Genomic DNA, 21311 nt, shown 5'->3' on the forward strand with positions numbered 1-21311 from the left:
CTGCGCGATATTCTGCGTAGGTATTCTGTATGATGTATTTGTCACGACATTAATTATGGACTTTTACGTTGACAATAATTCCCATACAAAAATATTACTAACAGAGAGGAAATGAGAGTGCTCACGTTCGGTGTTTTAGTGTCCCCACTTTTCCTGCATCAACTTTTTAGCCTGGACCAGAACCCGCATCATCGTTTTAGCCTGTATTAGAACCTGCATCATCTCTTAGGCTGGACCAGAGCCTACATAGAAGTGCCTCTTTTAACATAGAAGTAGCATCCACTCTGGCATTATTTGCCAACTATTTACCTATATTTGTAAGATGATGCAGGTTCTGGTCCAGGCTAAAAATTAGACTACGGAGGCAGCACTATACCGGGGACACTAAAATCCCGGGCGTGAGCACTCTCATTTCCTCTCTGTTACTAATACAAATATGACACTATGTGAAATATCACTACATTACAAACAAACAACGTTTCGAAATACTTTTTTCATATACTTACATTAGTCTTTTATGATAAAATAACATGTCTTTTTTAATTACCAGTGACAAATACTAGTGATAGATAAATGTATTGTATTTCATTATATATAACTAGACTGCGGATCTTCTGCGAAATAAAAATTGTTTACATCGATTATGAGGCATAGAAACTGCTCAGTCAGCCAAACTACATAGGCAATGGCAGAAAATCAGCAGACTCCGTTGGGGGACGTAGGTAGCAAATTTGAGGTAGAGAGGATCCTCTCTGCCCGAACTTGGCAAAAACCCTAAATCCCACCACACGGCTACGTAACACAGCCAAGTGCAAGACATAATTTTCTATTGGCTGGCTATTCGGCGAAGTCTCGTCGTACGACGGAGATAAAAGCGTGATATTAAAAAGAATTAAGCACGCAATGATAAAGAAGATTTTATTCATTGTTTAACAAGATATCACAGGATATTCGAGCAGTTTCTTGTTATCAGCAGAGTAGCGATACAAGCCAGTGATGACAATTCAATAGTAATGTTTCAATGTCCCTGCTGAAGTTTAGAAACTTCAACACAATACTATTGGCTATAGCTCCTTCCGTCAAATACGGAAAAGATGCAGTCGCCATTTTGCATTATCGGTTTTTATGTGTGTGTGTGTGGTGCAGCTAGTTGCCACTTCAATTCATATTACGTAGATGTAAAACGTTATTAATTGGCATATTTTTGCTGATTTCAAATTGTTGAAAGCCGTCAAGACAGAATGGGACGCAAAAAGAAGAAGCAATCGAGGCCCTGGTGTTGGTATCCTTTTCCAAAACACCCTTCTTTGGGGGATACTTTACGTAACTGTATTTTTAGAACATAAATCACGGTCATTATTTCTATTATTTTATTGTAGTTTGTTTAAAAATATTTGCGTACCGTAGTAACTTCTTACATTGTCTATATTACTGTATCTTATTTTGTGATTGAAAATCGTTATTGTATTATGGAATATTTTTTTAACCGCGACAAATGTATTGAATGAGTTAGAATGACTGATTCTTTGAGAGATCAATATTTCGTTAGTAACTATACTTAACTGTAATTTGTATGGTATTATAAGAGACCTTTATTTATAAATCACAATTCTTTAACCCAATCATTCATGCTTGTACAATATGCATTCTTTTAAATACTTCAAGAATTCTTAAAATAGATAACTAATATTAGTCAATAAAGTATCAAAATATTAAATTACTAATATTATGTTCAGTGGAACTTTTTTCACATTTTTCAAACAATTTAACACCTTTGTAATGCTACTATGAGGCTAATGAATCCTCGTAGTACAAATGATATATGTATCGTCGTAACTTTTATAAAGTCAAATATTTTAGATATACTTTATTCTTGGAATTGATAATATAATTAAACCATTTTATTATCTAAGTGTGAGTATTCGTTTAAAATAAATGAAATAAAAATTACATTATTTCAAATACTTGTTATTTATCTATAATGATTTTGATAATGACTTTGATATATCTATAATGTATTTGTTCCAATAAAAAGAAAAGGAGATATGTTAGGAGATAAATGTTGTTCATACAGAATTATTTAATACAAAGAGTGCATGATATAAATAGCTTTCCTTTATGTTGACTTTTAGTAGTTTTCAATGTTAACATATTTGAAAATTATATCTTGGCTTTTAAATATAATAATCAAACTTAGTTTTATTGTATATGTTATCTTGTGTATAACTTTTTATTCACGTTTTACTCATGATAAATTTTGATAGTAATACCAAGCATAACTTCTCGTTATGTGAAAATTCTATAATGTATGAATGATGTGTCTATTGTAAAAATAATATATATTACCAAACACAACATTTTAAAAATATTTGTGTTTCCATACAATAACAATCATAAAATGGAATATCATGGAAATTATTCTTAAATTATGTAAGTTTCCTTAACTAATTTCTAAAGGTATTGTAATCGAGAATTTGAGGATGAGAAAATTCTGATTCAACACCAAAAAGCAAAACATTTCAAGTGTCATATTTGTCATAAAAAGCTTTATACAGGACCAGGACTCAGTATACACTGTATGCAGGTAATGAACTTTTTAGTTAGAAAAGAACCTTATATTAAACTTATACCTAAAAAGTAATTATTGTTTTAATATTTTTTAGGTGCACAAAGAAGCAATAGACAAGGTTCCAAATTCATTGCCCAATCGTAGTAATATTGAAATAGAAATTTATGGCATGGAAGGCATACCGCCAAGTGATGCAAAAGAACATGAAAGGCAAAGGAATGGAGGTAGACCAGGTTCGCCAAGTTCTGGTGAAGACGAACCAGTTAGAAAAAAGACGAAACCAGAGGGTTTGTTGGGTTCTGCACCAGGAGCGATGCCCACAGGTTCAAATATGATGCCAGGTGTAATGCCAGGTATGGCAGGTCATCCTGGTATGCCACCAATGGGCCAGTTCCCACCACCCATGCACCATATGATGGGACCTATGGGTCCTGTAGGTCCACCTTTCATGGGACCTGGGTATGTATATTTTTTTTCTTCCAAAAGCAGACAACGTGAAAGAAGAAATAACTTTTGTGATATTAATTTAATGCAAGTTAGGTAAATACAAATTTAAAGTTTTCAAAACAATACCGTACTGCTAGTAGAAGAAACAAATGTAGAAATGAAATAATCAGTTGTATCTTGTTTTTTGTAGCATGATGCCTGGTATGCCAAGCATGCCTCCAGGTATACAACCACCAGTGTCAGGTGCATCTATTCCACCGTCACGCCCATTATTTCCAAGTGCTGCAGCTGTTTCAACGGCTGCATCCACAGCTGTGACTTCTCCCTTGGGCACAGATTTCAAACCAATTACATCAATAGCTGGTGGATCGATAGGACCAGTTAAACCAACATTCCCTGCTTACAGTAATGCTGATAGTAATACCACCACTAGTAATAATATTGGAAATGATCAAAAAGTAAATCTTATAGCAACTACTAGTGCTGCCATTAAAATCATTCATCCACCGGAGGATCTAAGTCTAGTGAGTTGACACGTCACTGCTAACACACATCTAACTCTTTCACAGTCTGCGATACTGATGCAAATCAGCTTTAATTGAATTGTCACTTATAATTTTCAAAAATTTGTAAGTACAGTGTTCCCTCAAACAACGTAGGGATTAGTTTATTAGACGAGGTGTAAAAATTCTTGAAAGCACTCAAGTCATTTGGTCTAATTTTAACAAAGTTATGCTGTTTCAAATATTGTGGAGTCAGTTTTGTTCCCTACTGTAGTTCACACGAACGAATTCACTTTTATTCTTCCTCGCCTCTCTTATTCGCCATGATAAACAAAATTGTAAACATGTGCTAAATTGATTAAAAAGAAATGTAAAAAAAATTAAATTTGCCAAAAAAAAATTCGCGTATAATCGATCCGCGTTGTTCGAAGGAACACTGTACATGCTATATAATTCTTGAAGTTTTAATGCACAGGGATAGCTTTCTCGAAGCGAAGCTCTTTATTTTCAAAGTTTTACTTACGACTCTCCTTATCTCGAGGCTCAGTTCGAGCTGTCAAAGTCGTCTCAAGATGTTTGTTAACCTTTTGCACTCTCAAGTAATTGGGTTAACGTTGGTAGTTTATTCCAACGTGGGTAGTATAGCTGGCCTTAGGAGAGCAAACAGATAATATCATACCACTTATTGTTTCAAATTGAGAAACATTTGGACCTAATAAATATAAACAAGAACATTTTTAAATTTGCCAAATATATTTTTTAAGGAACGAGAAAATAAAATTTGACAACAACCTCATATAATAACATAGAAGCTCGTTACTTCATCATAGAACTGTATCAACGGCTGTGAAAGAGAGTTATTGTGTTGATCTTGAACTCAGAAATTGAATAAACAAAATATTTTGTATTTCAGGAGGAAATTAGAGCAAGACTTCCAAAATATCAACGACGGCAAAGCGAAGAAGCGCGCAATGCACAGGTTGAAGCTAATCAGCAAGTTGCTGCATTACAACAGCAGCAGCAGCAGCAACAACAGCAGCAACAGCAACAGCAACAACAAGCCGCTGCTAATGCAGCCGCTGCGTTTCAGGATCAGCAACAGAGGCAACAGGCAGCGTTAAATGCTCTTCAACAACAACAGAGATTTCAGAGACCCCCACAAGCGGTTATGGTTCCTGCATCAGCTGCAATGCCTGTTAGCTCTGTCGCTTTGATGGCACCACTCATGCGACCTACTATGACCTTAGCTGCACCCGCTCTGATTCATGGAGGTAACATGATGCGACCGCCCCCCATGGGCCTGCCACCAGGTAAGTCATTATAATTTTATGTGTTTATTCCCATTCCAATGAGAGTATTCCATCATGATCCATTTATATACGAGTATAAATGTCTAAGTCACTCAAACACTTCTATACATGCTCGTGGCAGTATTTTAATACAGAACCATTTGAAGCATTTTAAAGAAATTTAAATTATGCTTTTTTAAATGTATTGTTATTCCGCTTCCTCAAACTCGACAATTTCACGGTTTTATATTTACTTTCCTGTTTAAGAAAAACATGTGTCTCATGCTTCAGAAATTAACACATACACATGTGTACGTGTACAATTTTGAAATCGAAGTGCCAACATTAGGTAACAGCTTATGCATACATGGCATATTTTTATTCGCCGATTGTAACGTTGCAATAATTCTGTTGGATCTAATTGAAAGAGACTTGAATGTTTCCAAATTTGAACAGTTATTTTTTTTTAGAGGTAACAACATCCAAAAGCTTGAAGTTTATACGATTCATTTACCGTATATATAGATCTATCATTGAGACAAAAATGTTTTTCATCTGGCATTCATAGTATACTATACCTTTGCACTTCATCCATTCACTAAGCAACCCTTGCCCATTCCTGCGGCAATAAAAATTAGGTTTGTCCGATGGCTAGTCATAAGTTATATGGATGATTGTGAGTGATAGAAAAATACTTCATTGAAAAGAATCAGTTTTTCATGTGGCCCGCAAATGATATTCAGATCTCAAAACTGTATGAAGAGAAAAAGCGAAAGGGAAAAAGGAGAGTATGACTGTTCAAATACTAGCACGCTCAGGATTCACCTGTATGCCAGAATTTGTGACAGCGTGTTTTGTACGTTTATGCTTTAACGGTGCGTTTCCAGGGTGCCCAGTCACTCCTTGGTGAGTGTCGAACGAACCCAGTCTGGTTACTAAAACTGTGTTTTATACAAGCGCAACAAGGTTGGTCCTTAGCAATTAGCATGCGGTGACATGGCCTATATATACATATATATATATAGCCATATATGTGTATATATATAATGTATATATATATATACACATCGTTATATTTATTATTATTCTTATTAATTATTAATTACTGTTATTATTATGATTATGATTATTATTATTGTTATTATTATGATTATTATTATTATTATTATCATCATTGTCACATTAATACACATATTTATATGTGTGTATGTATATTACATATATATATATATATATATATATATATATATACACATACATATAAATTTCTGTATATTTATATTATTGTCACTGGGCAGGTGGGTCGAGCGGCCAGCGATATTGCATCTGTTCTGATTCCTTCAACGCCGGACAGCCACACTTTGATTTTGGACACATCACGACCCTTTGGACGTGAAATGCCTTCTATTGAAACTAAAGTACTCGGTACCAGAAGCACGATTACGCTAGATTTATATTTTTTATGATCGCGAAACATATAATATGCCTGCTTTTCAATTTGCAATATATAATTCGCGATTCTTCTCTTTTACGTAGGTGTACGTATATATTCACATACTATACGTATATGTATACATAGTGTATATATATATTATATGTATAATATTATACTTTATATATTGTATACATATATAAGATATATATGTACAAAATTATCTTTCAATGGACAAAACTACTACTATGAAAATAATTCGATTTTCGGCCGCTCGGCTGGTTCATCGTACATATAATTTTTTTTACTTTTTTGTTTCATTAGCTTCTTTACACACTATCTCTCCACTAAACCATACTTTTCTTATGGTACACACGCCATTACCTCGCCAAAAGTGTTATCCTGTCTCTTCATATTACTTATATAGCTTGAAATCCTGGTGTTGTGATACAAGTAGTGAGAAACCGCTTTTTGGGCACGGTACTGACAGTCGTTCAAAGTTATCATTTTGAAAATTATGCATCGTTCCGATAACAATAGAACTGTCTCTTCCTTCTTTATATTCGGAACTGATAATCTAAATTGTTGTCAAATGGATACTAAATCCAGTCAAGTATTCAGTCTTCACAATTCGGTACTTATAGTACTATACTTGGAAAGTTAAACTTCCGCTAATGGGCCTCATACATCAAAATGTATAACAAAGAAAATCAATGTCCCAAAAAGATGTTCACAAGTTGGTAGAATCTTCGAAAACTATATGACTTTATAAAGAAAAATATTATTGCATTTCTATTTCGCGTAGAAACAATCAAATATATTACAATTGCTGCGTAAACACTTTTAGAAAATTCATTTCATGAAATTTGCTGCTACGTCTTTACTTTTATCATCTTTTTAATGAAAATTCGCAAGATTTATAGATAAAAATATATAGTTTAGGATGCACGCAACGGTAAAAAAATGATTTTTCCTGCAAAGAAAATTGTGCCAGATGTATGAGACTCCTTGATTCCTCGATTTTACAAAAGTACGTATTAGTTGTTCTATAAAAATTCTTACGAATACTAAAAAATGGAAGAGGGAAGGGATTATCTTCCGTTGCCGCCATCCTTCTTGCGGTATATATCATAACATTAAAGAAAACTTGCAACAAGAACAAATGTAATGTATTGTCCTCACACCATAGACAAGCTTTTATGTCGTAGGAGCGATTCCAAAGAAATTGAGTCAGTCCACGGTAAACAGGACTAGAACGTTCGCGTAGACATATAACAATAATAATTTCTTTGTCTCCCATATCTAACACTGAAAGTATCTACTTTAATATTGGTAAATAAGGGAATGACAATTATAATCGAAATTTAATCGAACCCGTTATCAGCTATCGCAATCAGTCTGCGAAGTAACAATGCCAGAACAAGGTTTAATTGAATTTCTGCTTCTACAGTTATCGAAATTGCTCAACGTCATCGGGGTTACACATGGAATCAGAATATGCATAAGAAAAGACAAATCTAACAATATTTCTTGCTTATGTTGTCGGTCGATGTATCATTGTCTTTATCTCTCAAAAGTGATTTTGGAGCAATGTCTAGGAAGATCGGCTGGCAGCCGAGCGATTTGCTTTCGGATCGTGAGAGAACATATTATATATCTCGAATGAATTTCTTTCTTTGTATGGTGTGAGGTTTTGTGTGATATCACATTTTGTCCGTTTGTTGTGACCTGTATTGCATATGCGGCACACTGCATGCTGAGCTCAATACCTTATTATAGTTTGGCAATTCGCATTGATAAAGTTGCTAGATAGAACGTAGGTGGGCTGCTAATGATAAAACCCTTGTGGGTGTATACTGTAGACCTAGGAAAACTCGAGTCTCTATCATTACATCGATTTCGAAAAGAGCACATCCCTCCAGCAGATACGACATGTGTGCTCGGTCCAAAAAGGTTTGACTTCATTTTGAATATACATTTTACCGAATACTATCTTATTGTTTCATTTATTTATGGGTAGGTACATACATCGTCTAACGTTTCTTTCTTTTCTCTCAATCACCTATCCACTACTTAAAATAAGTAGACGAACGGAATAGCATAGAGATGTTTGACTCCTTGGTTTCTTGCGAAAAGGGAACACTTGCATTTGAAAGCTTCACTTGTGAAAATTCCATCGGTCGGCTGTCAGACAACTTCCCGTTTCAAACGAGCATGAAACGACTCTCTGGATCAGTTTCGGAATACATTGAAAGACATGCAAACGATTTCGCAGTATATTCTAACGTTTCTTTCATTAAATTTCGCGACTTGTCTACTGAACAATGTGCGATCTCCAAAAAAAAAAAAAAAAAATAAATGAAAATGGGGGGCGGGGGTCAAGGGATTATACACAAATCTCGTGAAACGAGAAACAAGAAAACAGAGGGAACAAACAGGAGAGCATTGTATGCATTCGAAATACACGTACACACACAGAGTTTTATTTGTTTATGTTTTAACTATCATTCTTTACGACGTAAGTATATATATATATATATTTATATGAGGACTATATAAAGATTGTTCAGAAAAGATTAAAAAGAAAAAAAAAAGAAAAGAAAACAAAGTAATAAGAAATCAATGGAGAGAAATTGGTGGGGACAATGTTATACGGGTGTATTTATTTATGATGTATTGTGGTTTGCAGGTATGATAGGAGCGTTACCACCGGGCGCGATGCATCCTGCATTCGCAACCCCAATGGGTTTCCCTGGTGCGCCCATGTTGGCTCCGATGATGCACCCACGCTTCAGATGATCACCTCCAATGGACGGGCCCACCCCGCCACTGCACTTCGTGCTTTGGGCCCGCCCCTAAATTTTATTAGGGTCCGGACCTGACTGAGAAGAGGGAAGAAGCACGCGTAAAACATGTTAGTTCGCGTGGACACACTTCGTTGATCGGCCGCGAGCTGCACTTGACGCATCTTCTCCCACGAAGTTTACACGAAGTTAGCAAAATCTTTGTTTTTTTAATTATATGTCATTGCAAAACACATCACGTCAATGCCTGAGAGGGTTTACCAGGTGCAGTGGAAACGGTCGGCTGAAAGTTCTCTCCTTCCTCGATTGGCTGATCCTAAACGGAGATATAAAACAAATTGATTACATTTTTTACATGCACGAGATACGTAGCCATGCTAAATGAGTTCCTTTACGCCCCAAAGGAGTTTGATAAATACGCTGGACGAGCAACGTACAATCAGGTTTCACCGTCCGGTGAAACGGATATATTGTTGTTCGCTCGAAAGGTGCAATAGGGATTCGAGTTTACGACCCCTTTTATCGATCTTTAATTAATATTAATATTATCTGTGTACCTGCTATTGAAAGTTGTAGTTTTATACAACAATTGTGACTATTGTCTCGTTGATGGTGGCTGTATTGAGCGAAACTCGTGAGCTGCTGATGCAGACGTTGTGTATTGTTGCAAAGTCGTACGCTAAGAATTTTACGTTACTTGTTGTGATACGAATATGTCGAGTCAGTCTTGAAAGATGTGAATCTTTCGATTGGTAAGTCTAAGTAGAGTGAACACTGTAATAATCTACCTTCGTCCTATATTATTTCATGGTAGACCGTTTCCACTCGCTGTTTCTCAGCCTCTGCACCAGTGTTCTCTTGGAGAGACGCGATTGCGGAAAGGTGGCCCTTCACACTGCAGCTGGAAACGAAATTTGCTTTAACATCTCCCGTGCTCGCTTTATCGATGTTCAATACATTTGATGAAATAGTATACAGACACTTCGATTCTTCTTACGGAAAGAAAAAGAAAAATGATTGATACCGTTAGCCGCAGTGTGAATATTCTGTCGCCTCAGGTTAGTTTGTCACAACTTTTATTTTGTTAACGCTTCAGATCGAATCGGCTTGCTTTTGCGTGGTCGATTTACATTTCCACGTACCTACTAACGGACGTTAATTCAACGAAAATTTAAAGTATATTTTGTCTTATAATAAAGAATATGTTAAAGATCTAACGCAGTCACTGTACACTGTGTTCTGATACTTCTTGTTGTCATCAAGAGTATCCGGAGCATTATGTGTACGCATATATTTAGTAACTAGAAGAGATATGGTATGAACTCTTAATTGCACATTAAAAAGTACACAAAGTTGCATGTTAATGTAATATTCTCTTTTTCGGTATTATCAGTATAGGCAATCCCTGCACAGTGTGGTATTTGTGATATTGAAAAAAGTGCTCAGACAACTGAGCTTTTGGACATTTGTATATTTGTATGTTTGATATCTGAAATTGTTCACTTTTAAAAGTGAGAGACATGTTAAGAGTAAAAAATACTTCAACGCTATGCAAGAAATTTCACGAATTTAACTCAAATGTAATAATTAGACTGCAGATTTGATCCATTTATGACAAAAATGAGTAGGTGAAATACTTTTATAGTAGGTGGACTATTTTTTTTTTTTTTGGACACATTAAAATGAATAAGAAAGGGAATACATTTTTACGTGCTTCCTATTTCCAGTTATTGACACAGAAGATTTTTATTTTGCATAAAGATTCGCAATCTCGTAATAATAAAATTATAAAAAGGTGTACAATTATCAGCAATTGTTGAAACATAAGATGCGTAGTAATTCGTTTGTACAGTAGATAATTACAACTATCTATTTGAATCTTCTTTCTGTAGTATCTTTACTGCTTACGGTCGTTAACTTTTCTTTGCGGAAGCTTGAATAACTATTATGTGGATCGAAGCATGATTCTAAAATACTCAATTGAATTTTGTGTTCTTGTCAATGAAATTCTGTTACGCGGAGGTTGCCTGTGTTCATTATTCTTAAGATCGGATCGAAAGCTAACTGAGTGTAAGCGGAATTTTACTATATCTCTTCTAGCAAGTGTACATGATATAACATAATAAATCGCAGTCGTATCAAAGCTTAATTCAGCACATACAAACATCTAAATAAACCTATGAAAACGTATGTTTCATTTTGCCTTGTTTATCAATTGCAACTAACTTTGTTATTTAATAATGTAATATTAATTATATTGGTGCAATGAAATTGAGACTAAGAAACTGTCTGAGACCAGGACAATTATTAGAAACGTATAGTAAAATAGAGTAATTTCTTTCAAGAAATTTGGCATTAACGTTATGCAGACAACTATAAAAAACTTAACAAATTCAAATTTATATTGGTATAACACAGTGTTACTCAATTTTTTATTCTTGATGTTTAATCAATTGGTTCGACATTGGACCTGCTACGATATCTAGTTGATAGCGGACAATCGCGTAGCACACACACACTCTGAATTACCTTAGTGTGAATAGTTGTAGGTGAAAAAAAATATACTTTTTCCTGTTTTTAATGGGCTGTATTTACTATGAACTGTATTACTATAATGTGAGTGGTCACCTCACTGTTTCAAGTCGTAATCCAGACATCGAGGAACAGTTCCTTAAGTGGAATAAATAAAAAATTTAACGAGTATGAATCAACCATGACTTACTTTTGTTTTTAGTTGAAAATTGTAGTTGTCAAAAATTAAATACGAGGAAAATCACAAATGTACAGTAATGTTTTTGTATCAGAACTACAATATCATCCCTAAATTTTGTCACAATTATTCGTAGTCGAAGAAGTTGAAAATATATCTTTATATTTATCTTATTCAATGCATATATTACATAACTTTAAACATTTCTAAATTCAACAAAACAGTACGCAAAGCAAAGAAATTTACTTAATTTATTTATTTTCCATAATCACAGCGGTGTGATTAATAGTGCAATAGTTACGCGGTCGACTGTGTAACACATGTACGATTTTTTCAAATTATTTATTTATTTTTGAAATTTATATCTATGCGGCAAGAATCAATGTTTATTTACAAATATTTCGAAAATTATTGGAACGATATTTTGTCCCAATATATGAATGAAAATAATTTTATCTTATAATTTTTCAAGCCACACATCTTCTAAATTATTGTATATTTTAACAATTTGTATATTGAACGATTAATTTTAAAATATTGTCAATAATTCTAATCAAAATAAAATAATAATAAGCCTTGTAAAGGCATTACAATTACGACATTTTGTCGTTTGATTTTAAATCAAAATATTTATTAAATATATATTGATTATTGATATCTAAATAGAAATATGAAATATCTAACATATAAAAAAACATGCGTTTTTTTATATGCATAAATTGCTTTTACGCTTTTGTATAAAAATATCGAAAACATTGGTATCTGAAAAAGTCACAAGTTAACAATTATAAGGTATCGTTAACTATGAAAATTTAAGTTTAGGTATACTTCAACAGTTGCATGACACATCGGTGGACTTTTTTAGATCCATTTCAAGACCTTTCTATAGTAATACCTACCATAGAAACTAACTGAAATGTAGTTTGTGAATTATAATATTATATACCATTTTTTAATTTCACATTAAAAATAGTTCATTTCCATTAAAATACTATGTTAACCATGGTACATACAATAAAATCTCAACGTTGTCCTTAATGACCAAAAAACAGATTAACAAAATTTCAATTTTTGGGCCTAAAGAGATCCACCGCCAGCCGTACAAGTATTCATGTACCAGAATTTTGTTTACCAGTTTCGAATTGCTAAAATCGGGTACATGAATAATCAAATGGTTCATCTCCAGTTGAATTTCGTTCAAGAACACTTCGTTGCACCAACGAAACTTTTAAATAAAAATAGAAACACGATTACAATTGCAAAACAAGGCGAACCACTGGAATATGTTTTTAAGTGTTTATTTAAATGTTTAATGCTGAATTCATCTTCACAGTAGGTCTAAAATATCTTATTTTAGAACGATTCTAAACCAGCTATGCCGAGTGAGGGTGTAAAGAAAATGATAGAGGAATGAAATAATGCGAGCTCACTGAAATTTAACTTCTTGTAACTTTATGGTTATCGATATCGTTAGTATTAATAAGATATGATTCTATATATCACTTCTCGCTTGTCCTTCAGTAAGCTTTTCAATTAGTAGAACCGCAATCAGGGTCTTCGAACACATCTTTTCTTAAACAGCAACCATTTTCCTGACAATTTTGTCAAGATGCTTTGATAAGAGTTAAAGTCAGAATGTCAACTTGGTAGGGTCTTTCGCTAAAGATGGCCTGTTATTAAGAAACATGTCTAAACGAGAAGTCCCAGACCTTATGTAACCGATGATTTCTCTTAAGTTCTTGTACGAAGAGAATAAATCCCATAACTGTGAACGTAACAGCTCCAATACTGGTCTTAAACACCAAGACATCAAAGAAACTGAATTATCAGATCATCTAGATTGCTTGTCTCATTAATTTTAATAGACTGTAAATAATTATATCCAGGAACACGTATAGGCTCACCGAACCATTAATATACAAATAACACGTGCACAGCACGTCTCCGCTGGTGAATATCATTTCATCTGCTACTTTAAACGGAGTAGGAAAGGAACTTTATTTCATCCATATTTTATTCAACGTGGATCTTGGCATCGATCAATGCTTTAAAATTCACGGCCACGTGGCGATACTAAAACTTCGAGCTCATTTAGCGTGTTTCTTTTTTATTTTCGTGTAAATATTCCCTCGTGAAGTAACTCACGCACTTTGGGAATTTCTCGCCAATATGGCGATGGCTTCTCTGCTGTTCAGGTTAACATCAGAAGCGGTTCCATCGAACCGAGACATGCCCATGCAATTGTTATGGTCTAATCTCATAAGATAAGAGTAGAGACATAGCGCTAGGTTAGGTTCCGGGGGTTCATCTTATATACACCACATCTTCGTTGCAGATAACTGCGTTTAGCGTTTTGCTATTGCCTAAGGCGAAAGCTACTCTTTCAATATGTTTTAGGCCTTGCAAATTCGACCTTTCCGCCCTACATCGCAATGTAGAGGGCGCGTAACGTTCTCGCTCTTCAAATATTTTGCTACTTGGACATATTGTTATCCGAACACGTACACTTACCACGGAAATCAATTTAGTCACTTTAATGTTAACGTATAACGTATATACACATTAATCTATAGTTTGTGTCGACAGAATAACGTACTTTTATTATCCCGGTCAGTCCAAACGTTTGTATTTAATAACTTAAGGAGCATATCGAATACCTATATTGGCTAAAAATTGATTACTTTTTAGCATTTTTATATAAATTTACCAACTCCGAGTGTAAGTCTTACATTATACCTATTGAACTATATCTAGGAGGAACGTAGTGCTTCTCTATTGTAGAAAGAGTTTTTCATTTGTCCATATAACGACGTAAAATTATCTATAACGTGATAAGAATCTTCTATAATGTTAGATTTTTTACGATCGAAAGGTTAGCGTAGTCAACATAGCATAGTACAATTCGATGCAAGATAAATAATATAGTACCAATAATAAACGTTTATAACGCATAATAGTCTAAAACGCAAAATTAGTCGACGAAACGGAGGTGTAATTACGTTTTAACGGTGTGCCCCGTTGCATTTATACGAAAAGCAATAAGAACGCAGGAAGTTAAATTTGACCAATCTTTCTTGACAACGAATTTCGACGGAATGCGTCATACAGAACATAACAAACATACATCTCATCCATACTGAGAAAGAATGATTTTATTTGATATATTACACTTGCCACTCGAACGACCGCTGTCACGTATACGTGACTTCGCCGACCGGCAGTCATCAGCCGGTATCACGTAGACGTGACTTCGCCGTGATATTATAACGATATTTCTAATAAGGACAACAAATTGATATTATACTGTATACCTCTATCATTTTGTTTCCACTTCGACGAAACATAGCTCGATCGATCTGCTGCAATTGATTATAGCTTGAAATCTTTTGTAATCTGAATTGTAACGAGCAGTTACAACGACTATGGTTTTGCCGGCCGCTAAGCAGAAGTAATCGATTCGATCCGAGAAAGCCTTCTTCCTTTGCAAGGAACATGTTGGCGACGCATGAGTGAGTGGTAAGTACAGAGGGTGCTTACAAAATCTGACACCAGCTCTCTCTACACTCGACTCACGCCATTTTCTTTACTTTATCCTGTACCCGATTACCGACTTTTTTTTCTTCTTCTTCTTCTAATCCGATTGTGGAGTACAATTGCCGTTCGAGGAGTTTGTCGTTTCGTTGACCTTCACTCGAGACTAACTCTGTCGCGTGGCAAGATACTTGCGAGCTCGTCCGGTTCGTCTCCGTTTTGAAGTTTTTCAATCAATATCGGATTCTACGATCGGACATACACAAAAAAGAAAAACAAAAGAAAAGAAAGAAAGACTCTACAGCATCCCTTGGAAAGAACTTCTCACCCCCCTCCCCACCGTTCTCGTCTTCTCCACTGTCGTTCTCAATCATTTTCTTTTTCTATCGTTCTGTTTCTTTCTCAGGGTGTCTATTGATAGAGCAAAATGACGCTAAAGTTGGCCGTAGTAATTGTTCATGTATTGCGATCTTAAATATATAGTCTGCGAGGAACTACGTGACGAGAGAGAGAAAACAAACAAAACAAAAAAAGAAAAAAGAAAGAAAGAAAAGAGCAAAGACATTTGTACAATCACTATCTCCTAAGTGGACGGTGATCGAAATTTTGCTCCCGGGAATTTCAATCGCCGAAGCTCGAACTTTTCATACGTTTCATGCTTTCAGACGAATGGAAGTCGGCACGTGTTACCGTATTGCGAAAGTGTGGCGAAGACGGTGCAAGAGGAGGCTGCGACTAAAATCATGAGACCTTCTGTGCTCGTTTGACGAAAAACAAAAACAAAAACAAAACAAAGACCAAAAAAAAAAACGCAAATGAGTTTACGAATCGTACTGTTCTAAATCAGCCGTTCGATCGTGAGAGCACACACGAGTACGTGCGAATCTTCTTTCTCTCCGTGAAGGTTTACCTCAGTAGGCACCCTGTTTGTCTATTCTTTCACTCGACTTCTACCAGTACTTCGAGAAAAATTATGAAACAGCATACCGTGCCGTACAACACGTGTACGTACCTAAAAAACCTACACATCGTTATGAGTATACTTCATTTTCAGAGGTTGTCTTTCCGAATCGTGTCGTTTGTTTTGCACCGCGAGACCGCTCTCCGGGCAAATTGTTTCACTGACGTTTTTCAAATGATCCTAGCAAAACAAAACAAAGAAAGTGAGAAAATGATCCGGGGCAGAAACGTGGCCGTCGATGACGCCACTTCTCGACCCATCGGGATTGTCGGAGATGGTCCATTCGCATTTCTTCGCCGAAGCTTTCCTTTCGTTCTAGAGATTCGGCAAGACAATCCGATGGCAGAATTGGACATGTAGAAATTCTGTTATTTATTGAGTGTCACATTATCAACTTGTTTCGAATAAAGACGTTCTGTGGAAAGCTCGAAAGATTGGGCGTAGCCTGTCGTTCTGGGAAAAATCTCGCTCGAAAACAAAAGGTTCGTCGGTATACTTCTCTACAATATAAAAGGAACAATTGTACACTGTTATTGAGCACCGTGTGTGTGTGTGTGTAGCCAGTCATCGGAACGTTACCGAGTTCGTTGGAGAACACATTTTTCTTCTTTTCCTACATTTTTGTTTCTATTGGTTTGATATATGTATATATATATACACACATATACACATGATATATGTGATATATATATATATACATGGTATATGTGATATATATATATATACATGATATATGTGATATATATATACATGATATATGTGATACATATATATACATGATATATGTGATATATATATATATATATATATATATATATACATGATATATGTGATATATATATGATATTTTAGCGCAAGGCTGCATGTTACTGTACGTTCTCCCAGAATGACGGGCGATAGCCACATATTGTTTCAACCAATCACAGCTCTGACCGCTGTTGGACCTTTTCGGTCCCTTGCCTGAAGGCAGGCGATTGTTTGGACCTACCGTCCTATGGTCGAGGTATATGGTAGCTTCCCGATTTTTCAGGTTCGGTGACAATACGTTTTTCGACTGTCGATGGCCGAATATTGTATGTGGCCGTTGTGACCCACGGGGAAAATAGTATTTCTACATTTTCAAACGAAAGGCTCGATGCACACACGGAACTCGTTTCCTCTGTAGTCGCGTGATGTCGTTGATAGGAAGAACGGACGTTGATTAGACTCTCCGCGACCACAAAGTGATAAAATCGGGAAGTTTTATACTCCTTGACCGCAGGGACGCGTGGCTGGACCGAGAAACAATATTAATCGTAATGAGTAATGAGTCGCGGGTAAATTGTATTAACCGACTCGATCGTTCGAAACGTTGGAACGAGAGGATTCATTGTGTTTTCAACGAAATCATCGCGTCGCAAAATTCTCGATCTCTTAATTTCACGGTTTCGGGCGACGTTTCAATTTCTCCGACCGTTTCGCGGACTGTTGATTGCTGAAGTACTTATATATATATATATATATATATATATATATGTAATGTTTACTTGTTGTTCGATCGTTTCCGAGGTTATGTTCGGCTTCCAAGTTCCTCAGGATGCATAGAGGGGAATATCAATCGAATCGGCGCTCTCGTTCGGCAGTTCGATCGTTCGTAGAATGCTTAGCTGGCTCTGTGTGTATATCGATACATCTGTATCTTACGTTGCGCAAGGACCCTTCATTATCCTGTTCCTTCTTACGCTAATAATGTCTTTCCACTTGGTGACAGCGGATGCACGATTCGCTCGTGGGGGTCGCTTTGCTCGAGGAACCGGTAACGCGGTGGCTCTTTTATCATTCTAATATCTTTATTCGGCGGCTCGAACTATCGGGAATTAAGTGCTACCTGTCAAACAGTCAATGGATCCTTTATTTATTTCGTGGTGATCGTTTCAGGATATATCTTGTACACGGAATTCTGTCTGTAATTGTCTCTAGTCTTTGTATATTTATTTTAGACGATTGTATGCAAAGCCATTGACAGTACAATTTTTTCTCTGGTGAATCGTTTGTACATATGTTCGTGTTACCCCTAGAACGGCACGCCAATCATTTCTTACGCATAACCATTAAACAATTTGCTATGAATTTTCCAACAAAATTTGTCTACAAATTCCGATCCATCTGTTTCCGCTTTAGGCTCGGTATTCGAGTGTAAAGTTTGCAGGCGGGATTCCATGCCAAATCGCGGCCAAACCTTGGCTTCGTTGTAGAGGGCAGGTCGGTCGCACTAAAAGCGAACCTAACCTTGTTCTAAGAGTAAATATTGGGCAAAATCGGAGTAAATTTTGCCGTAAGAGGGAAAACGGAATTGAACGATTGAAAATACACGAAACTTAAAATTATATAATTTAGAAGTTTAAATAAAATTCTGTTTTTCCTATTACTTGCCGATATTTACACCTAGAACAATGACTTAGTGCGACCGACCTGTCCTCTACGATGAAGTTTGGCCTCGATTTGGCATGATTCCTTGACATGGAATTTTGCAGACAAATAGTAATCAAATTCTGCTCCCAGCAGGGTTTTGTACCAAATGGACAATTTTGGTACCAAATGGATTTATGAAAAATATGTTTCAAGGGGTTCTCGATTGTTATGCTTTTTGTATTTATATTTTTATGGCTACTATAGTTATTGAATATAGTCGCCAATGCGTGGAAAGTGTATTAAATATTAGTAGGTGTGTGTCTGTGTGTGTGTGTGTGTGTGCGTGTGTGTGTGTGTAGAGAGAGAGGGTGAGAGAATGATTCTTGCTCGAATAATTATAATCTGCTCTTAAAATTCTTCCATAAATGGAAAAAAATAAATTTTAAATTTTGTTCACTTAGAAAATGTATAAAAATTAACGGAGTGCCATTTTGCTAATCGAATTGATTAATTAGCTTGTCATTGGAAAAATTTCTTACTGCGTTAAAATAGCTGTTATTTCTATACACCATTAACAAGTGTTATGGTGAATTATGGTGAACATTGTTTACTACAAATTCTTGAAGTTATTCAATCTTTTTTTTATGATAAACTGATGATTATGATAATTTGGGCCTGTTTGGTATTGTCGGTGGAACAAATAAACAACTACTCGCAAAAATAACCATCCACCTGATATGTATCTTGTACTTTTCAATATTTAATTAATTTTATTTATTTATTTAATTCGCTAATTAAAGTTCTCCATTATGATCCCATTATCGTAAATCGTGGTTATTATAATTTAAATTTGAATTCTTTCTACTAAAAAATTGTAGAGATACAATAAATTTTGTTGTATATAGATTGTTTTAGATTGCACTGTTTACGCGTGACACACATAATCGAGGCGCTACTGAGCCGTGAATTGAACGAGAATAGTTTCGTCCTATTTCTCAGAATAATGTCACAAACATGCTCGGAAATGTTTCATAAGAAAATGATTAAAAACGTAAAAGTTTCGTCATTGGATTAGTATTGTCTCGGCAATATAAATTACATATCCCCTTCACGTATATTGAAACATTACCGTATTACCCAGAAACACTTCTGTTTGGCACTCACCCTAGTGTTACGAAGTAATTGCGTTTGTTCCGTCGACAATACGTTACGTCGTCATCTTATTTGCTTCTTTGCCAGTTCTGAGCTTAGGTGAGCGTGGACATAAAAGTGGAGCACGAGCAAATACAAAAAAAGATCGATATATACACTAGTAATCAAAGTAACAGCCTTCTTTTTTATTCATTCGCAGAAATGTTACCAATTACTTTGCGAGGTTGTTCCGGTGAAAACAAGTGTAATAATAAAACAAGTGTCATCAAGAAACATTTCGTAATTGTGACGAGAAAGGATTGCATAAAACTAATTTGGTTTCTTTGCGAAGAATATGAAATTATGGTCGTTTAAAATTTCAGAACTGGCCGCAAGTAAAAGTAATAGAAATTCCAATTAAAAGTTATAGTTTTACTTGGATAATTTTTCGAGAATTGAAATCGTATTCGCTCAGTCTCATTGACAATTCATTTTAATCCAATGAGTTAAAGTAGGTATATTTTTTAACTATGAATAAAGAGAACCCCTTTTCTGTAATTTATATTACAGAATCCACGATGGCAAGCAATTGTTTAAATCTCGTGTCGTTTTAGGGTTAAACGAAGAAATGGTAAATACTATTTTTAAAACGATAAATTAATTAAAGATTTATAGAATTTTTTGGTGCAGCTAGTTTTATCGTGATAATGTATTGTTTTTTGGGGGTTTTATAATCTTTTTTACGTGTAGTAGACATCATTTCTCGCGATAAATTATAATAATAGTGAAATTGTGTTTTACTATTTTAGTTTTCACGTGTAATATTTGAAAATAGATATTTTATGATGCAAGTATTGGAAACCTAATTTTAGGTCGCACTTTATTCTTGCGCGGACCGCTTAAGGAAATTAGCAGTAGTCTCTACTCTTCAACAACATTGTTGTTTTCAGCCGACTGCCCTTGAGCAGAAGGGACAATAATGTCCTAGAAAAATGAAAAAGGGTGATACTTACACCTGTACTTTGTTGAAACACGATCAATAAATAAAAATTGTTTAGTAACATTGCTTTGGTCAAGCTAAATCGCGGTTAAGATGATTGTCAGTTCAGTTGTCGCACAATGAACTTTTCGATCCTGAACTATAATGATTTCGAAATTGTCTATCACATGCATATTGAACTCGAAATGATGATGTTAAGCGCGATGAAGCTTATCTTTTTTTTTTATAATTCTTAAGCTATCATACTACCTTTAATCTGTTCGCCTATATAATTATAGGTCATACCAACACATTGATTTTGTATTCTTGATCAATTTACAAAAATTGTGCGAGTGGTATTTTGTATTCGTATTTTTGGTACAGTATGGCTCCCAAAAAGTAATTAATTTAAGACCTTCGTAACCGTTTTATTTCGATCATTCTCAAAATGTTGCACCAGGCTTCACACGTATTTGAAAATATTTATTCTTCTTTTCGAAAATGCGGAATCTAATTAAATAGAATAGAATAGAATCGAGTTGAGCACCGCGTCTGGATATTCTT

General features: G+C 35.2%; 1 protein-coding gene and 1 long non-coding RNA gene across 5 annotated transcripts; both read left to right on the forward strand.

Annotated features, from left to right (window-relative positions):
• Positions 1-1107: 1107 nt before the first annotated feature.
• Positions 1108-16026, forward strand: Bugz (Bub3 interacting GLEBS and Zinc finger domain protein). Of its 4 annotated transcripts, none has more exons than XR_013082585.1 (7): positions 1108-1282; positions 2458-2584; positions 2664-3028; positions 3207-3540; positions 4433-4829; positions 8930-11793; positions 11832-16026. XR_013082585.1 is itself a non-coding variant. In XM_076791202.1 (6 exons), exons 1-6 carry the CDS (start codon positions 1242-1244, stop codon positions 9037-9039), a joined length of 1374 nt encoding a protein of 457 aa, XP_076647317.1. In that variant the 5' UTR covers positions 1108-1241; the 3' UTR covers positions 9040-16026. The 4 variants fall into 4 exon arrangements, 2 of the variants coding, with proteins under 2 accessions (XP_076647317.1, XP_076647318.1); XR_013082586.1 differs by having other exon boundaries at positions 8930-9232; positions 15951-16026; XM_076791202.1 differs by having other exon boundaries at positions 8930-16026.
• Positions 16027-17067: 1041 nt separating this feature from the next.
• LOC143355438 (uncharacterized) lies at positions 17068-20831 on the forward strand. The gene is made up of 2 exons (XR_013082504.1): positions 17068-18968; positions 18999-20831. It is a non-coding gene; the product is annotated as an uncharacterized LOC143355438 (long non-coding RNA).
• The last annotated feature ends 480 nt before the right edge of the window (positions 20832-21311 follow it).

The sequence above is a fragment of the Halictus rubicundus genome, chromosome 7 (genome assembly GCF_050948215.1).
Source record: "Halictus rubicundus isolate RS-2024b chromosome 7, iyHalRubi1_principal, whole genome shotgun sequence".
Lineage (NCBI taxonomy): Eukaryota > Metazoa > Arthropoda > Insecta > Hymenoptera > Halictidae > Halictus > Halictus rubicundus.